The 19453-nt window shown below is 52.0% G+C and overlaps 2 protein-coding genes across 3 annotated transcripts; both read right to left on the minus strand.

Annotated features, from left to right (window-relative positions):
* Window positions 1-491: 491 nt before the first annotated feature.
* On the minus strand, window positions 492-7772 carry C17H8orf33 (chromosome 17 C8orf33 homolog). The gene is made up of 7 exons (XM_059861654.1): window positions 7728-7772; window positions 6952-7038; window positions 4333-4473; window positions 3465-4144; window positions 1910-2000; window positions 1653-1799; window positions 492-1529 (listed from the first exon to the last, which is right to left on the minus strand). The coding sequence occupies exons 3-7, from the start codon at window positions 4400-4402 to the stop codon at window positions 1354-1356; spliced, it is 1164 nt and encodes a 387-aa protein (XP_059717637.1). The 5' UTR covers window positions 4403-4473; window positions 6952-7038; window positions 7728-7772; the 3' UTR covers window positions 492-1353.
* A 522-nt stretch (window positions 7773-8294) lies between these two features.
* Window positions 8295-17160, minus strand: AMDHD2 (amidohydrolase domain containing 2). Of its 2 annotated transcripts, none has more exons than XM_059861652.1 (11): window positions 16789-17160; window positions 16079-16215; window positions 15256-15395; window positions 14854-14908; window positions 14225-14437; window positions 13106-13194; window positions 11995-12139; window positions 11636-11743; window positions 10872-10940; window positions 10332-10433; window positions 8295-9950 (listed from the first exon to the last, which is right to left on the minus strand). In XM_059861652.1, the coding sequence occupies exons 1-11, from the start codon at window positions 16869-16871 to the stop codon at window positions 9862-9864; spliced, it is 1230 nt and encodes a 409-aa protein (XP_059717635.1). In that variant the 5' UTR covers window positions 16872-17160; the 3' UTR covers window positions 8295-9861. The 2 variants fall into 2 exon arrangements, with proteins under 2 accessions (XP_059717635.1, XP_059717636.1); XM_059861653.1 differs by lacking the exon at window positions 16789-17160 and adding an exon at window positions 16415-16686.
* Window positions 17161-19453: the final 2293 nt, after the last annotated feature.

A 19453-nucleotide genomic window follows, 5' to 3' on the forward strand; every position in this document is an offset into this window, starting at 1 on the left:
CTTCCAAAAGACAAATTCATTTCTCCATGTTTCTCCCCATCATATATGTGACATGTTTCTCCCCATCATATATGTTACCCAGGTTCACTTTCTTATTATGCCCAGACAGGAACTCTTTAAAATATTCTTTTAAAATATTTAAAATTTAAAAGAAATAAAAAAGTATTGCAGATCCAACTGCCTGCCATCAGAGCCTAGTAATAAAATTAATTTTTTAGAGCCACAATCAGGTTTTTAGTCTTTCACAGCCAATGTCTTTCACCATCTCTCAGCATTCCCTGGAATCTGGCTACACTCCCATTTCCCACTTTTCACACAGGCTGACTGGACTATAAAAGGCAGGAAAGCACTGCTCCCTAGGGACACCTGATACCATGTAGCCTTTCACAGCACTTCTCCTCCTTCAGCAATTTATATGCTTGGTGGGAAGATCTTCTGCATGAACTTAAGAGATGGCTTCAGTGACTCAAGCAGTATTGACTGGAGACACATTCAAAAAGCTAAAATTTAATACAAATCAAGTGGAAGAGAGTCTTTGGGCTGTGACAGTTTATTTTACCACCACCCAAGGCTGGTATGCAGCTAATTTTCCCTCTGAGGCACTAGTGGTTGTAACTGAGCTACTAATAAAGTAAACTTTATTTAAGAGTTGATTGTACATCCTTCCTAGCTGTCCAGAACCTGGCTTCAGCAACAAAAATTTTCCCTGTTTTCCTGGAAACAGCTGTCCTTACATCTCTAGGCTGGATTAAATCATGATGTGCAGTTTTATTCTAGGTCTGTACCTGTCAGTGAAAGAGATGAATGAGCAAGAACAGGTCTCACTCACTTTTCCCCAAAGACCCTGAGCTCGTGCTCCTCCATGTCAGGATGACACGCTGCTGGTATTTGCTGGATGCCAGAAGCTGCATTCACACAGACTCGGGGAGTGGAAGCACCCAGCTACCCACTGCTCTGGATCTTGATTCCAAACCATTCCCTGCTGTATGCATTACCACCTCAGTTGCTGGAAAGGCTCTGCTCTATTTAAAAGCAACGGATCTGACTCTATACCAGTCTCATGGTATAGAAGACAGATTCTACAGTTAATGTCAATTCTACAGGAAAGAAAGCAGATCCTTCCACACTGCTGACCCTGTCAAAGGTGCCTCTCTCCAGTGTGAGCACAGAGGAGCACTTATGTAGGCTGAGTTTTGGGGTCATATGCATAGTAGGCAGATCTGGTTTAAACTTCTAGATAAGGCACCCTGGAAGAAGATCCAGAGATTCACACATGACATTTCCTACTGCACAGCACCTTTCCACCGTTCTTCACTTTACAGATCTGGCACAGTTTTAGTCAAAGTGACTTTTCTAGAAGAAATTAAAGTGAAATTCTTGGGGAGTTGTGAAACTGAATAAGCCTGTGTTAAGTGTCCTGTGTCCCTCTGAACCTTGGCCTTTCCTGCAAGCTCCCAAGCACTTCCGGATGAACTGGCCATTCTTGTGGATGCTTCCCTTCAACTCCACGATCCTGGCAGACTGTGCAGCTTAAAGAGGGGAGGAAAAATAAGAGATGTTCAGTCATCTCTTGTAGTGAGGCCCCAGTCAGTAAAGCATAGGGCAGGATTGAACCCATTTCTTCTCCTCCTCAGCATGCAAAGTTCTCCTACCTGTTTCCATATGCTTCAGCTCTCTGCACAGCTCGTCCTGCATCTTCTTCCTGTAGTCTCCAAACATGGCTCTCATGAGCTGACGCTTCTTCACCAGTGGAGCCTTGTCACTGCGCAGCGTCCTGATTGCCCTGAGAGCCTCCTCAGCTGCAGCAAAGGAGAAACAACACACAGGTTAAGGCTCCCTGCAGGCCCTGCCCCTGCATTTCTGCCAATGCTGCCCCCAGGAGAGAGCTCTTCTTTACCTCAACACTTACCCTGCTTTGGAGTGGGTTTCTGTGTCTTCAAGCCGAGCTCCAGCTGGCTCACACACCAGTCCACCTCTTTCCACAGCTGCTCATCTGACTGCTATCAACATGAGACACAGTGAGCATGAGGAAATAATTCACTCAAAAATTACAGCAGCAGTTGCTACACAGGATGAAAGGGAACTCCATAAAGTCAGGCCTATTCCAAATATTATGTTCTGGTGATCACTTAATAGACTTCATGACATTTTCCCTCTAGTGTTTTTCATCAGATAAACTGAAAGCACTGTGCAAATGTTTAGTTGCAACTCACTGTCTCTATTAGATGGATTTAATGTGTGGCTGCCATTCAGAAGGTGCTATTTTCTAGAAAGCTGTTCAGCTTTCAAAGAAACTTACAGATGGGAGAAATAGACATTAACAACAAAAAGCCCCTATCCTCAAACCTTCACAAAATCAAAAAAACAAACAATGGACAAAATCAGAGCTGAGTCTTTCTTCTCAGCCCCTCTGAGCTTGCTCAGACAAAAATGCATGAGGGACAAGGAAGATGAAGCCCATGAAGATGAAGGAAGCCAAGCGCCACTGAGCAAAGCCAGCTGGCTAACTCAGCAGTGGGAGAGGGAAAAAGGGCTCACCATGGGACTGAAGCAATTCTTAACTTCTATGTACATGTAAATACAAATGCCCTCACACTGTCTCTTTTTACCTACAACAGTGTGCTTCCAAAGGACTGGAAGGGCTTTACCTGACCTTCAACTCTTCCTATCTCTCTGGTGCTCAGCAGTGTTTATTGGTAGGAGTGCAGGTGAAGCAGACTTTTGGATGAAATGTTCCAGAGGTGAACATTCAGTGCAATTTCCTTGTAAAATATCAAGAAAAGGAAGGTTTTGTGCAATCTTGTGTTACAGCATGGATCAGCTGGCACTGCTTGCTAGTAAAACCTACACCAGTGCTGGAAAGTAAAATAAAGACCTTGACCTTAGCAGAACAGAGACCTCAGGGTGTGCCTTTATGTTGTGTTTACACATAACTTGCAATTTCAGTTGATTTCTGGGCCATGCCCTACGGAGGAACCTTCTCAGAAGCAGCCTTGAGCTCTACCACAGGTCCTTGGCTAAACCAGGTGGCAGTTCTGTGCCTTGGTTTTTCCTCCTTGTACTACGAAAGCAATTCATCCTGCAACACACACATCAGAGCTACAGGGCCTGGCTCAGCACCCACAGGCACCAGCTTGGCACCAACTCTAGACAGTTACCTCCATTTCCTATTTCTATTTTCTTAAAAAAACCATGGCATCCAGCTCCCCAGGATTAGCTGTCACAAACCTAAGCATGAAATCTTTCAGCACAAATCTGAAGGACCATTAACTTCCTTTGCTCTGGTCAGGTTCCTCAGCTGCGTAGCAGAGAAAGCAAACAGCTGCTGGAACATGTAAGCAGCAAATGTAGTCTTTCAGCTTCCATCTCAGGGCAGTATGGTAATTGTTCATCTGTGCAAAGAGATTAAGTGTCTCTTTAGCTCAAGGGTTTATAAATAATGAGACCCATCAGTGTTTCATTACCTGAGAGGTCTTCTCATCCTGATGGGAAGTATCTGTATTTTGACAGCTGTTAGCTTTTGCCTTTGCCTTCCTCCTGGTCTCAGTTTCTTCTGTTTTGTTTTTACTGACAGATGCTTTTTGTTTCTTCTTTTTCTTCTTCTGGGCAGCTCCCCCACCTGTTGATTTCTCTGTCACTGCCTCATCTGCAGGCGTTGTCTCTGTTTGGGGGATCTTTGATGTGACATTTCTATCCTCTTTGGGTGCATTCCCTGTCATTTGAGTGACTTCAGGCTTCTGCAAGGCTGCAGCCTGTGGCAGAGCTGCTGATTGAGCAGGCAGTGAAGAATCTGCTGTGTCCTCTGTATGTTGGCTCGCTGGAAGTAACTGAAGATGAGGACAGTCTTCATCTGGGATGGCAAAGTTGAAAGCAAACTTGGGTTCTTGTCCAGAGGCAGCAAACCTCAAGGGACCATTGCAGTTCTCCTGCTTGGTGGCTCTGGCATTGCTTTGTACCTGCTCAGCACCACTGTCACCAGCGTCAGCTTCTGGGTCGGTCTTGGAAAGTGTAAAATCGAATTGGAAGCTGCTGCCAGATGACGTGAACAACTCTGGCTTTGCCTCAGGGCTGGGGTCAGACTGTTTCACACAATCTGCAGCCTGCCCTTTGCTTGGCTGTACTTCCACAACATCAGGGGTCATGCCTAGGAAAGACAAAGAATATTGTTTCAATACTGGTGCTCTCAATGAACCAGTTTCCTACCACGGGGGCACCACTGCAGCTTCCACTCTGAGGCACTGCCCAGAGAGGTGACTCAATTAATGCTGCAACCTAGGAAATCTACAGAAAAGAACCAAACTCACCATCCCCCAAGAGACAGCTCAAGCTCACCTTTCTCCATGCTCTTCTGACCCTCATTCATCTTGAGATGACAATCACAATCCCCAAACTCATTGCTCATCACTTGTTGCTTATCTGCGAGAGGAGTCTCAGGGGAGTGCAGGACCTTGAAAGTGTGTTGGGTCTCTTCTGCTGCACTCAGAAAACACCAAGAGAGACAAGAAACAGTTTATGCTGGGCCTTAAAATCCACACTGTGGGATGCTGATGAGGGCATCAGTGTCCCTTCTCTTAATGTGCTCTGTGTTCACACCACCTCTAACTAATACATAACTAGCATTCAATTGAAAAGGAACTCCAAGTGCTTCCAGAAGCTCAAATACTGTGAGATGTTCCTGGGGGGGGGAGGTGGCTGCTTATTACTTACAGTCAGACTCTTACACTGCAGTAAGTGCACTGCTAATGGCACAGAAGCTACAGAGGGCTTAGCAATCTTTCCCTCAAGTGAAGACAAATCCCAGAATCTAACTCAGTCTCTTCTCTGGAAAACATCTAAATAGATGGCATATCCTGAAAAACAGGACTCTTGCTCTCACTAACCAGCCTGAACACAAGAAGAATCCAAAGCTTTTGTGTTAGAACAAATTCTCTAAAAAACAGAGTTGTTCTGTGACAGCGGTCCTCAAGACCTCAATTTGGAAACACTAAATATAGTCTTGTAGTGTTTGTCCCACTTATTTTAGGCCACAGAACAACTTGAGAGTAGTACTGAGGAATAGAAACATCCCACCTCTCCCAGCTGCAGTGCCCAACCATCCTCTCAGGAAAGAACCTTTCCCTAACATCCAGCCTAATAATCACCCCCTAACACAGCTCCAGCCACTCCCTCAGGTCCTGCCCCTGGTCACAGAGCAGAGATCAGAGCTGCCCCTCTGCTGCCCCTCAGGAGAGCTGCAGCTCCAGTGAGCTCTGTGCTCCATCTCCTCTCCTCCAGCTGAACAGGCCAAGTGCCCTCAGCTGCTCCCTCTATGGCTCCCCCTTGAGACCCTTCCCCATCCCCATATCCCTCTCCTTGGGCACTCTCTAACAGTCACAGACCCTTCTGATATTGTGCTGCCCCAAAGTGCCCCCAGCACTGGAGGTGAGGCTGCCCCAGTCAGGGACAATCCCTCCCTGTCTCAGCCAATGATGCTGGGCCTGATGCACCCCTGTGGTGGGACACAAGTGAGATGTACCTTCACAGCATCTGGGTGTCAGGGTCCTGACTCCACCAACTCCTATTTCAAGGGGTTTGGCTAGCTGCAATCCAGGCAAGTTACACAAGAAGAGCTAGAGAAAGCTCCAGGGAGCTGCTTCCCTCCCTCACTTGGGAGTTACTCTAAGCTGAGTACCTCATGCATACAGTGCTACAGCCAAACAACTCATTGATCCAGACTCTGAATTCCTGGCTAGATGTTGGATCTGCCTCCTCACCAGACTTCTCCAGCAACTGGGACTCCAGGCAGAGCCTGGGTACCATCAGCAGCACTGCTCAGCTCTCCTGGCTCACGCACTGTGCAAAAGGGTTCTTTTCTGGCCAGGGCACTGCTTCTGCTGCCTCTTTCCTGTGCTCAGCTCCTGCTTCCCCTCCAGGAGCTGCCTTCCTTCCTGCTGGGCACTGGGGACCAGCACAGGACTCATTTCTAACAAAATGGTCTGATCACAGAAGAGCTTGGGCAGAAACTTTTAAGCTCATCCACTCCTGCCATGGGCAGGAACACCTTCCACTGTCCCAGGTTGTTCCAAGGCCCATCCAGCCTGGCCTTGGACACTTCCAGCAATCCAGGGGCAGCCACAGCTTCTCTGGGCACCCTGTGCCAGGGCCTGCCCACCCTCACAGGGAAGAATTCCTTCCTTCCTGTATCTGATCCAAGCATTATCTCTGAGAGTGAGGAGCCATTTCCTGTCCCTCCATCCCTTGTCCCCAGTCCCTCTCCAGCACTCCTGGAGCCCCTTTAGGCACTGGAAGGGGCTCTGAAGTCTCCCCAGAGCCTTGTCTTCTCCAGGATGAACAATCACAGCCCTCTTAAAAAAGTCTTAATTCTTCTTGGAGCCTGATGCTCAAGCACAAGGTGTAGGCACCTATCAGTCACTGCTCCATCCTCAGGTGGACCAGCAAACACTCACCTGAGCATCTCACACAGGGTTCACAGTCCTCTGCCAAGGTCAGGTACTGATCAGCAGCAGGACAAGTGTCTGCAGCTCTACAAATTGGACTAACGAGATCAAACTATGACCTTACAGAATTTTATCTTCCGTGTAATTTTTCCCTGGAACAAGCTTCACAAAAACAAACCTACTGGTGTTTGAGGACCAGACATGCTGGCACAATATTTCCTTAAGATGAAAAACAAAGGCAGAGCTGTAGCAGAACCAAACAAGTCATTATACAGGGAAAAAAAGAACATGACAAAGAATCCAGAAAACAGGGAGAACAAACGCTAAAAGAAGGAAAGAACTGCTTCCAGAAACAAAGTCCTTAAAGTCCAGTGTTGTCCTGTGTTTAGAACAAATCCCAAGTAACACAAGAACAGGGAATATAAAGGAGAGAAGAAACAGAAAACAGCCATATCTGCTAAATCACACCCAAGGCCAGAATATGGGGGGTGTGGGCTGCTAAAGAGGAACATACCTAGTTGGGGTGTGGAGTGAGATGGAGCTCTGCCTCCACTTGTGAAATGCACCACTCCAGCTCCTCCTGGAACACACCTTGGGGAGCCTTGGACATTGTGTGGGGAAGGCAGAATGATTAGAAGCACAAATCTCTCACCTCCAAAACTGATCCCAAAACTGAGTTTTCTGAGGCCTCCTCCCCTCTCACGGGAGATCAGACCTGGCTTTACATTGGAGGTGTGCTGTGTAACAGTTCATTCATACCATAAATCTACACAGCACAGGGACACACGTCCTGTGTGGAGAGCACCAAATGAGCCCTGTGCATTACAAAAATTACAGCTCTTACTAGCAGGAAACCTTACCACTCCCAGCAAGCCAGGACTTCCCACAGATTTTTGGTTTTTTCGTCTTTTTCTCTACCTGTCCCTTTTTAAAAGCCCGAAATGGAAGACTTCTCATTTTTTCCCGAAGCTTAGGCAATGGCATAATGTCTCCACAGCAGGAAATTTCCCTTAAGCACAGCTCTGGTAACACAGAGAATTTATCTTTAGCCTAAACACAAGCCCTTGAGGCCCCATGTGCTGTACTTCTACGCTGGCAGCCTCTTGATAAGCAGGTGGAAGTTAAGGTTTGCAGCCCGCCTGGGGACAAGGCACACTAAAACACTGGGCACGAAAAGAATGTTCAGGATAAGGAGATGAGCAGGACTGGGAAAGGCACCAGAGCTGGGAAAGCCTTTAAGGAGAGCCTGCGGGCGATGGGCCCGGTGCGGTGAGAGGGGCTGGGCCTTACCTGCCGCATGCCGGGCTCCCCGCGCCGCCGCCGGAGGAAGCGGCCCCGCCGCACCGCCCACCTCCGGTCACGGGCCTCGCCTGGGGTCCGGGAGCCGCCCCGCCCCGCCCGGCACCACCAGCTGGAGCTCGGCCACCGCTCGGGGCCTCTCGGAGCCCCCGGATCCTGCGCGGGGCCTCTCCCCGGCCCGGGCCGCGGGCTCACGGTGGCTGCGCCGCGCTCAGCGCTCCGGCCGCTCCGCGCTGCGGTTCCTCCCGAGAGCGCCGGGCCCCGAGCCGCAGGCCCCAGCGCCCACCTCGGCCGCGCGTTTGTGACCCCTGCTCCTCCCTCCTGCTCCTCCTGGACTGGGACCACTCCTCACTTCTGAGCCCCACGCTGCGCCGGACACACGTGTGCCTACGGAGCGGGCCGCGGGTGTCGGGCGGTGCCGCCTTCCCTGGGCCAAACCCCACAGGAGCGCCCAGAGCCGGCCTGGCCCCTCACGTGCCAGCCTGACAGAGCCAGGGCAGCAAGCACCAGGGCGGGCAAAAAAGGTTAATACACACCTACTGGTACTGTCTCGTCCCATTTCTGTTTTAGATTTCCTTTTGATTATTTAATTTTGTAAATAAAAAGTTAGACACCTTGTTTCATAGGCATTTTTCCCCATTGGATTGTTTCCAACAACAGCCGGAAGATCCCCGTGAGGTCAGTACTGCAGCAGCACAGCGTGTCACTGCACAGGGTGTGGTGTCTCTCAGATGCTTCAAACCATGGAGGTTATAATTTTTCTTGACATTGGCAATTGATGTTAGAAATTCTCCAAGGCTGACAGAAGGGCTCTAAAGTGCTGGGGAAGCACTTCCAAATGCTGCTGCTAAAGATTATAAAATAGTACTGGAAAAATCAGTACAATTCTGCCAATCCCAACCAAACTTCTGTCTGCCTTACAATCTCCACCCTCAATGAGACTTAGCTGCTGTCTGAGCCCTCTCCTCATTACAAAAACCGCCTCAGTGGTTTGAGCCTTATCCAAGGTTGTCTTGAGACTTTATCTCGAGGCTTATTCTGAGTGGTTAAGTAGTATCAAAATCAGCCTCAACCTTCGTATACAAGTGTCCCAGCATCAGGAAAAAATCTGAGAGTCAAGTATTGGAGAAGATAATGAGCACAAAATAATGAGCTATGGTATCTATTTTGAAAGGCCAGAATCCCACCGCAGTTTTCCTCTCCTTCAGTGCCTGAGCTGGACTGAAGGCTTGTGAGACTGTCACCACCAGTCTGGATGCATCCCCTAAAGCAAAGTTTCCCATCCATAGCCTGAGGAATGCACAAACCCATCAGGCGATGCACAGGCTCTTCTTGGTATGGCTGGCACAGAGCCTGCAGAACCCATCCAGACAGAGCAAGGAGTGAAAGGAACATTGTTTTTGTGGTAGGACGCTGTTCATAACTCCAGCTCTGTGGACTCAGTGCCCATGCAGGGAAAAGGCACAAAGGACCAGCAATGCCTTGGTATTCCTGTGTTTGATCTCTGCCCTGAGGATTCAGCCCCACAAAGACACTGAGTAAGCGAGCTGTGGCAGCCTTGCTCTGAGGACACACGACAAAAGGGCTGTCAGGAGATCCGAATGTGATCCTCAGCTTCTGCTTACACAACAGAAACCTTGTCACGGGAAGAGCGGCGAGCTGAGCTGGTGGAAGCTGATGTCTAACAAGTCATGGCTGCCTGGGGGCGAAGCAAACAGCAGGCAGAAGAATTGGAATGGCTTGAGTCTGCCTCAGGTACAGAGCAGGTTAGTGTGTGCTGTATAAATTGTGCAAAGATTGGGACCACTCCTCACTTCTGTCAGATGGTGACAGCAGCACCTGTCTGGGGGCAGGACAGCTGTGCAGTCCTGTCCAGGACTGGCATTCCTTGCCAGCAGAGAGCTGCCTTCTTTCCCCATGCCACCAACTGAGCACCAACAAATTCGTAGCAGGCATGGCTGTAACTGGAAGCTGGAAAATGCAGCTCTTTGGTATGAGGCTCCTTTGAGAGAGTTGCAGGAAGGAATTGGGAAAAAAAAACCAGAAGAGGGAAGTTGAGGGGTTGTTGCCAGAGCTGCTAACCACAGTGCCAGTGAGCCTTGGAGGGCCCTGGGACAGCCCAGTGTCACATGCCCGACACATCCTGTCGCCAGACTTCCTTGCCGGCAATGTACGTGGCTTGCACATACAGGCTGTCATTCAGCATTAGGAAATCTGTGTTGGACAAGAGAGAAAGAAAGCAGCTGTCAGAATGGAGCTGCTGGAGTTGGCTGGGGAGAGCTGAGATCACTGGGGAAGGGCTTCTCCCCACCCAGGATGGCACTGCAGTGCAATCCTGGGAATGGCAGCTCTGCTTTCTGCTCAGCTGAGATGTGGGGGGCACTCCAAAGGGTTTCCCAAACACCACCAGCATCCAAGGGAAAAACCACTGGAGCAAAAGCCCAGAGCATATCCCAGGTGGAGCAAGTCTCCCTGCAGTTCCCACCAAAACAGGGGATGAGCATAGGCTTACAAAGCAGCCCTGCTTTGCTCCAGCACTTGTGAGCCCTGACACTATTATCTCCATGCCAGTATGTGCTGTGCCCACACCAGTACCTGCATCGGAGTCATAATTCAGTGTCCCCTTTTTATGTTCAATCCCCAGGAGCTGAGCGGGATGCAGAGACGCCGCCTCCAACGCGGTCTCTACCGAGCACCCTTGGACAGAGAATTGGGGAGATGTTAGGGCAGCCAGAGCCCCATTGCCAGAGCAGCCCAAATCCCTCTGGACAAGGCAACACCCAACCAGGCAGCTGACGGACCCAAGCTGGAACACCCTCAGCACAGCCAGCTGGAGCTGGGAAGGGAAATATCCCTACAGGAGAGAGCAGGCATAGGAAAACTGAATACCTAGGGTATGGAGAAGAGAAAACCATTCACTTTTGTGAGCAAGAAGCAGGAGAGTTCACCTCTCATTAGTTCTATGGGTTAAAATGCAACTTCCCCCTCAAAAAGGGGCTCATCTGAGGGCACTGATCCCAGCCCTTGCCATGTCTCAGGTGAAACATTCCTGGTGGAATGGACACATCTGACAAAAGCAAGACCTCCTCCCGTGTCAACAGAGGGAGCAGCAACTTGTGGACAAGGCTCTCTTACCTGTGGCTTCTTGGAAGTGTCGCACACAAGTGTCCATGGTCGCCACGCTGCCACTCAGGGTCTTTGTGCCTGGGAAGAAGCAGGATGGCACTGAACAGCGCCCATAGCTCACAGCAAGGAGGAGGGCACTAGGGAAGTATAATGGGACCAGAAGTGCAGAAGTCCTGTGTGGCAGGAGGAGCAAGCTGAAGGGCCTACAGCCACTTCCTGCTGGAGCACAGGAAGAGGTACGTGGGTGTTATCCCCAGCTCCAATATCAGACCAGCTGGACTGGGTGAAACCAGCTCACAGCACAGGCATCTGCTGCCAGAAGAAGGGAATGGAGAAAGGAATGCTCCTTCACTGAAATACCTTCCCAGTCTTCATCTGCTGGGGAATTTGAAACTCAGTGAATTTAGCTAGCAGGAAGTGGTAGTGTTATAATGAAGAAAAGGGACAATAAATATCTCTAAGATTTCTCTGTCCTTACTGATGCCCTGAACCTCTAGCACCCTTGGCACTGGGCAATGAAGCTTTCAGAGGTGTTGCAGACAGCTATAACTGGCCAGATTCCTCCACGAGGGAAGCACGCTTCTCCTCTTTACCAGGAGTTTCGTTATCCCCAAGGCCAAGTCACTGCAGATCCACCAGGCATCAAAACCCAAAAGGGTGCACAAATGCTGCCACACACCAACAGGGACAACAGCAAGGTGTGCTCAGCTCCTCAGGAATGGTGCCAGAGGCAGCACTGTCCCCAGCTCTTCAGCAAGAGGGACAGCACGTACCTGCGATGTACGTGTTCAGGCCATCGATCTCCACCACCTGCTGACCCAGTGTGTGCCGACCCGGTGCCAGCCCCATGCCAGCAATTGCATCTGTCACCAGCACCAGCCCTGCAGAACACAAGGAAAGGGGCCTTGTCAACACTGCTGCTGATGTTGCTGCAGCTCCAAGCACTGTGCCCTGCTGACCCTCCCAGAGAGGAGCCAGGTGTCTCCAGCCACATCACACCAAAGTGAGAGGACTGAGGGATCAGCACGTGTGGCTGTGATCTTCCAGACAGCAAGGGCAGCACAAATGTCTTCTGGGAGATGGTACAGTGCTCGGAGTGGCCGGTAACACTGTGGGGACTGCCACGGCTCACCTTTGGGGTGGGCTCGGTGGGCGATGCGCAGGGCAGCGGGGTTGGTGTGGATGCCATCAGAAATCATGCCATAGAAGACCCTCCGCCCAGCAGGAATCTTGTCACTTGTCAGCAGCCCCACAATGCCAGGGTCACGGTGGTGGAACTGCTCGAGGGGAGAGAGGGGAGAAGCTGTGGAGGACCAGGACACACTGGCTGAGACTTCACTTCAGGGGATGCAGCGGCCATCTCTATCACACAATGCCTGGCAGCTTTACCAGGCAAACATGGGCATTGCCTTGAATCACAGAATCACAGGTTGGTTTGAGTTGGAAGGGACCACAAAGCTTATCTTGTTCCAACCCCTGCCATGGGCAGCGTCACTTTCCATTATTCCAGGGTGCTCCAAGCCCTATCCAACCTGACCTTAAATGCTTCCAGGAACAGGACAGCCACAGCTCCTCCAGATGCCAGGATCTCAGTACCCTCACAGCCAAGCATTTCTTCCCAATATTCCATCTAACCCTGCCCTCTGGCAGTGGGAAAACATTCTTCCTTGTCCTGCCACTTCAGGCCTTTGACTAAAGTCCCTCTCCAGCTCTCCTGGAGCCCCTCTGGGCCCTGGAAGGGGCTCTGAGATCTCTCTGGAGCCTTCTCTTCTCCAGGTGAGCACCCCCAGCTCTCCCAGCCTGGCTCCAGAGCAGAGGGGCTTCAGGTCTTGGAGCATATCTGTGGCCTCCTCTATACTCACTCCAGCAGCTCCAGGTCCTTCTGATGTTGACCCCAGGGCTGGAGGCAACTCTGCAGGTGGGGTCTCACCTGAGTGGGGCAGAATCCCCCCCTTCCCTGCTGCTCACACACAGGAGGGGGTCTGGGTGCACACAGCAAGGGCATGTCCAGCTCTCACCCACCAACACTTCCTAGTCCTTCTCAGTGATGAACTTCAAGAGTCTGCTACATCCTTGACTCTCTTTGAGATCCAGCAGTAGGAATGTGAAGCCAGAGGTTCAGTGCCAAAACCTCATTGCAAAGCATGGTACAAAACCAGCTGGGGAGATCACAGACCTATGGGAAGTAGGAGAGAAAGCCCAAAAGCAGCCCTGGAGCAGGGCAGGTGCCTCTGGGGACTCACCGGCAGCATGGCATTGAAGAGGTGAGTGATGAAGGTTGCTCCGTGCTGCACAGCCTCCTCAGCCTGGGACAGATTAGCCACTGAGTGACCTGGGAACACAGACCAACCCTGATTCCTCTGCCCATCCTTCCACTGATTTCCCTACAGGAGCAAAGACACTCCATCACTGGACTATGCTCTAATGCCCACCCTGGCCTGAGGTCTCAGATGCAGCCTCGACACAGGTGTGTCTGGCCATGACCCAGGGTGACTCTGGGGGTGGGTGCTTCACCCAAACTCCTTCAGTGTTCACATCACAGCCGTCACAATGCTGCCTTGCTCACAGCACGTTGTCTTCAGGCTGAGTTTGAGGTCCAATGATACACCTTTCTGCTGGCCTCAGATACTTAAATGTTTTGTAGAGAATTATCAGAGGACACCCTCACAACAGTGGGAACTTTGTCAGGAAAACATATGGGAATCAAACTATCCAGCTGTTTCCCCAACAGGACAGCAGCTCTGTGGGCTAACCTTGCCTTTCTGGTGTTCTTTATGTGGCTTTGGGATAAGAGATAGTCTGCTGTATGAATGCCCTTCTCACCTGAGGTTTAATTTCACCCTGAAGAACTTCCTCCCTTTAAAAAAAAAAAACAACTTCTTCAATGATCTGAGACAAAGAAGAGTTTGTAAAGCAAAGGAAAAGAAAAATGCAGCCAGTTTTTAGTCAGAGACCAGCCAGATGTTGGAGGGAGGGGTTCCGACAGTACTTCTGGTTGAAAAACAGAGTTACCAAACCAACAGTAACCTTTGGAAAATGATTTTGCCTGTCACATAAGGTCTAATGCAGTGGAACTTCAGAGTTTGAACCTTCCACATCATCAAACCTCCAACTAAGACTGCTATTCTTCCCTGTTAGAACAGCACCTTGTGTTTACTGCAGAGGCTCCTAAGTTGATACAAACTTTGGTCCTTGCCATGACAGACTGACAGCATCAAGCGAGGTCCCCATTTGTAACAGGTCTCTTGTCTCCATCCAGAATTCCACCCTGCCCAGTTGCACTGAGACACTGTTAGAGATGCCACAGCCCCAAGGGAGGTGTGGACAGAGCTCCCCTAAGCCCTGGGTGCCCCAGCCCTTACCCAGGGAGACGCAGATGCCCCGCTTGGTGAGCTCCCGGATCACCTCACTGCTCCTCCTCATTTCAGGGGCCAGGGTCACTATCTGGACACAGTCCAGGGAGCCGTAGGTGGCAAGCAGGTCCTGGAAAGCACCTGCCTCAAAGGTGCGGAGGCAGTGCTCTGGGTGGGCACCCTTCTTCTCCTTGCTGATGAACGGCCCTTCCAGGTGGGCTCCTGTCCAAACAGGAACAAAGAACCATGACCCTTCCTCCCTCTGCCAAGGACCAAGAAACCTGCTGTGTCTACTCTGCTCCAGTCACACTCTTGCCATTTTTCTGCAGCAAAACACATGTATCAGGCAACTGTGAGCTCAGCACAGCGAAGATGCAGTGCTGGCCACTGGCGAAGCCAAGCCACCCCACTGCCATTGCTCCAGAGGCCCCACAGGGGCTGGAGCAGTGTGTACAACAGCAGAAAACACAGTAAAAGCCAGGCACAGACAAAGGGACAAGGTGGGTCTGTGCCCACCTGTGCATCCCTCCCACTGAGAGTTCCAGCCCCTGTCTGTGTTCTGTAACTTCCTTTACCTCAGCCATGAACAAGATAATTGCCCACCTAGGGTAGCACCACAGAGGGACAAATCCACTTACCCAGGATTCCTGCTCCGTGGGCTCCCCCATTTCTTACACTGATCTGAGGGAGAACCTAGAGAAAGGGGTTTGTCAGACATGGCAACATAGACACAGCCACCCAGCCTGCCAAATCAGACCCAAATGTCAGGCCTGCAGGGAGATTTGTAACTGGACCACTTGGGACCATCACAGTCCACAAAGGAAAAGCCGTCTCCAAGCCTCGGTGTGCAGAGCTCCTTTGGGAGACGTGGCTGTCTCAGCATTCTAAAGGCTGAGGGCAAGAAACCCCAGGCAGAGTCCAGCTCCTCGTGCCCATGGCTTTTCTGCCCTGGCAGCTCTCCCAGTCTTGGCCTACCCACCTCCTGATACCAACCTAAGTCCCTGATCACCCTGCAGATGGGAGAGGAGAAGGCCCCTTACCTGGTGGTACACAGATGGAGGTGAGGTCACCAGGGTGGGACAGAAAGAGGTCACTCCATGGGAGAGGATTTTCTGACTGACCAGGTCAATACCTGATTTGAAGTCATCTGTAGCCAGAGAGAAGTCCACCCCAAAGCCTCCTGCACCACAAACAAAACGGGGGTGAAACTGCTGCTTCCCCAGTGGGTGTGCTCCACCCAGAAACACTGAAGAAAGACTTTGTGTGATTGGAGGGAGATGTTCCATTTGTAGGGCACTGACACAGAGGGCTCCACCAGCACTTCTGTCGTACATTCCAAGGTTCCACAAGTACAAATCTCACCATCACTGCCCTCATTAAGTGCTCTTCCCCACAGCACCCCAGTGTTTTGCAAGCACAACCTTTTTATTTTGATGCAGGGCAAAATGTGACAATTCCCAGCTGAAAAGAGAACTGACTTCCAACTTTAGCTACTATAGAAAGAGCCCCTCTTTCCTTCTGAAGAGAGCTGTTGCTGTTAAATTGTTATTGTTCCAATGGGAAGTCTTGCCCTCTCCTCCCACATCCTGGAAAGGGTAAGGCAGGGATCCTGCCAGTGCAGGGGCAGGGTAAAATATAGAAAAAAATGAGTTCAGAGGAAACCCTCACCTGGCCAAAGGGGATCACATACACAACAGCAGCTACCATAGGCAAAATTGCTCTTTGTCATTGGTTGGGTGACTCACACCTCCCTTGAGCAGCTGAAAGCTGGCCATGGGCAGGACACCCACAGTGGGGCTGGGGGTCAGGGATGGACAAACCCGGGATGTCCCCAGTCCGTGAGTGCATGTGGCTTCACTGTACCATTGATCTGGACATCGATGAAACCTGGGGCGATGATGCTGTCCTTGCAGTCCAGCTGGACATCAGCAGAGCCCTTTTCGTCAAAGAAGAGTTTTTCTGGGTTGAGGATCTTCCCCTCTCGCACCCACAGGTCCTCCCTAGAGGGACAATCACACACACCAAGCTCTGGTGCCATCTGCAGCACGCGGAGCAGTGGCTGTGCCCCAGTGACAGTGATCTGAGCAGATCCCAGCGGCACCTCCAGCCACGGGCTCTGCGATGTCTGTCAGAGCACAGCTGCTCCTTCAGCTGGGACACAGCGAAGGAGCTGTCTGGCTCTGGCTCTACAAAACTCACGAGAGTGGGATTTTCATGGGCTGGCCCTCAAAGGTGGTGGTGGTGATGGCCAAAGCACCAAGGGGCTGGCAGAGGAGGCAAAACAGCAGGGACCGTACACCACAGCCGCCCCATCTCCCTCCAAAACCGGGCAGAGCGGACACGGGACGGTAGAAGGCGGCAGCGGGAGGGCCGATAGCCGGTGCACGGGGGAACCGGCGAGCGCCCCTCGGCGCTGCAGGCTCGGGTCAGGTCGGCAGCCTGTCCGGGAGCCCCCACAGCCCTGGTACCCACGGACAACGCGATGGCCCCAGACAGCCCTGGTACCGCCGGACACCACGGTACCCCCAGGAGCCTGGTGCCCCCAGCCACTGTGGCACCGCCGGTACCCTCACCTCTGGAGCTGGTGGTCCCTCAGGATGCGGCAGTTGGTGAACTGGACGATGGGCGCGTCCGAGACCGATTTGTTGGACGGCATCGCGGGGCAGCGGGAAGCGCGAACCCCCTGGCGGCCGGCGCAGGGGGAAGGAACCGGGCGTGGCGAAGCAAGGCCAGGCCGCGGCTCCGGTGCGAGCGGCTGCAGCGGGACAGGACTGCCGGCGAGGGGCGGAGGCACCGGAGCACCGCCCCGGGGCGGGCGGAGGGTGAGCTCCCTCCCCTGCCCGGCGCTCTGAGCCGACGCTGTGAGGAGCAAGCCCCCGGAGCCCGAGCGGGCGGACGCCGCCGTGCCCGGGGCGCTGTCCCACCCCGGGGCACCGGGGCCTCGCCCCGCAGCACCGCCCACCCCTGGTCACGTGAGCTCGCTCGGCACGTGCCGGGATTCCCCACCCGGCCCGCGGCACGTGACCGGCACCGGAGAGCCGCCATCACGGGAAGGGCGCTGCCATCTTGAGAAGGTCGGCGGCGGCGGCACCCCTCCTGGTGAGACCCCATGGCGGGACCCCGTTGTGAAGCCATGCTGACACCCCATCCACCGTGAGACTCCATCCTGAGATCCCCATCCTGGACTCCATTGTAAGGCCTCACGCTGAGACCCCATCTCGAGATCTCCATCCTGACACCTCCATCCCAAGATCCCCACGGTGACACCCTGGGCCCACCAGCCCCCGTGCACAAGGGAAGCTGACAAGCCCAGGTGATGTGGGCTCTGGCACTGCTGATGAATCTCTCCTAGGAAGGAAAAGTGATGGGGAATGTAATGGTGTATGAATATAATATCCCTGTCTGGCCTGGAATTGGATTCTTATTAGGTTTTGAGCCATGCTTATCATTCCATGATGCCAGTGCTTGTCCACGGTACAAGCTGCTCCTGTTGTCAGCAGGGTGCTGGAAAAGGGCCTGAAAGCAAGAGAAGGGAATGATGCTGGTTGAGGCTGGAAAAACAATGTGCAGCACTGTTTGGGGAATTTGAGGCTAAGAATGGTTTCAGGCCACAGAGATGCCCCAAAAGCTGAACCCCTCTGCTCTAGAGCCAGGCTGAGAGAACTGGGGGAGTTCACCTGCAGAACAGAAGGCTCCATGGAGCCCCTTCCAGAGCCTAAAGGGGGTCCAGGAGAGCTGGGGAGGAACTGTAGACAGGGGCCTGGAGGGGCAGGACAAGGGGAATGGCTTCTCAATCCCAGAGGACATGGTTAGATGGGATATTGGAAAGTAATTGTTCCCTGTGAGGGTGCTGAGGCCCTGGCACAGGGTGCCCAGAGCAGCTGTGGCTGCCCCTGCATCCCTGGCAGTGTTCAAGGCCCAGTAGGATGGGGCTTGGAGCACCCTGGGATAGTGGAAGGTGTTCTGCCCATGGCAGAGGGTGGAACTGGATGAGCTGTAAGATTTTCCTCATGAAATTATGCACATCTGGTACACCCAGCACTGTATTGCTGGGAATGATTTTTAGCTTCATACAGGTGGAGATGAGGAGACCCCAAGCTTAGAAGTTGTGAAGATGAATTCTAAAAACAGCTCTCAGCCCTGCTTATCTCTCTGTGAAGAAGAAAGGGCCCATCCAGGCTGCTAAATGGAATTGGGATGTCAGAAGGCATGTATAGCACCCAAACTGCCTGTGGCCAGAACAGGTCCCTTCCCCAGGAGCACACAAGCTGACAGGGCTGTGACAGTAACTTGAGCTGGCAGTGGAAGAGATGCTGAGGTAAAGTCAAAGACTGACTGCAGAGATAGGAACACCCACCATAAACATCCTGCCTTGAGCCCACCTGGAGCAGTGACAGAGCTTCACCTCAGAACCCTTCAGCCACACAGATCCTCAGGCTGCCAGTCCCAAGCCTGGATTAGAGTGCTGAGACCTCCTGTCTGTGCTGCTGGGAGAAGCCAACAGCCTGTGCCAAGCAACGGGCATCTGCTCCTGGAGGCTGCAGGTAGATCATCCAGCCCAGCTTATGGCATGTTCTGCTCAAGTCTTAATCCTTTGGATGTTCTCCTTTTATTTCTCAGCATTAAATTAGCCCTGTCTTGCATCACCAATACTGCACACTCCCCTAATAACAATTCCACATTCTTTCTCTTCACTGCCCCAGTAACAGGCGGAAGGAATCACAGGCTGGAGATTTGCTTGCATTTTCTTTAGCAAACGTGGGGTTTTTTTCTTCAGGTTGTATTATGTTTAATCTGGCTCACTTCCCAAATTAGGTTCACTGCCTGGCAGCAAGAGCTGTTGTACCTGCACATTTGGGAGGAGCTGGGAAGCACATGGAGCAGCTGCAGGAGCAGGGTGGGGGCCAGCACTGCTGCTGCATGAGGGGCTGTTGAAATATGGCCTTGTCTTCTGATTTTCACAGGCATTCACAAAGACGTGCAAGAAATTGTCCCAAGGCACACAGGAGCCATGGAGGCTGCTTAGAACAAACTGCCAGTCTTGGGAATACACATGAATTCCCAAGATTTGTCCTTCGCCTACCTCATGCAGACAGTCATTAGAAGGTGGCTGAATGCACTCTGCCACTCAAGTCACCCTTTCCCCTCTGCCAAAGGCAACGGAAGAAAGCACAGGGGTAACAGCACAGACAGGGCAGTTCAAAGTGCCAGAAAAGGCTCTGGAACTTACAGAGTCCC

This window comes from Haemorhous mexicanus, chromosome 17 (genome assembly GCF_027477595.1).
Source record: "Haemorhous mexicanus isolate bHaeMex1 chromosome 17, bHaeMex1.pri, whole genome shotgun sequence".
NCBI classification, from domain to species: Eukaryota; Metazoa; Chordata; class Aves; order Passeriformes; family Fringillidae; genus Haemorhous; species Haemorhous mexicanus.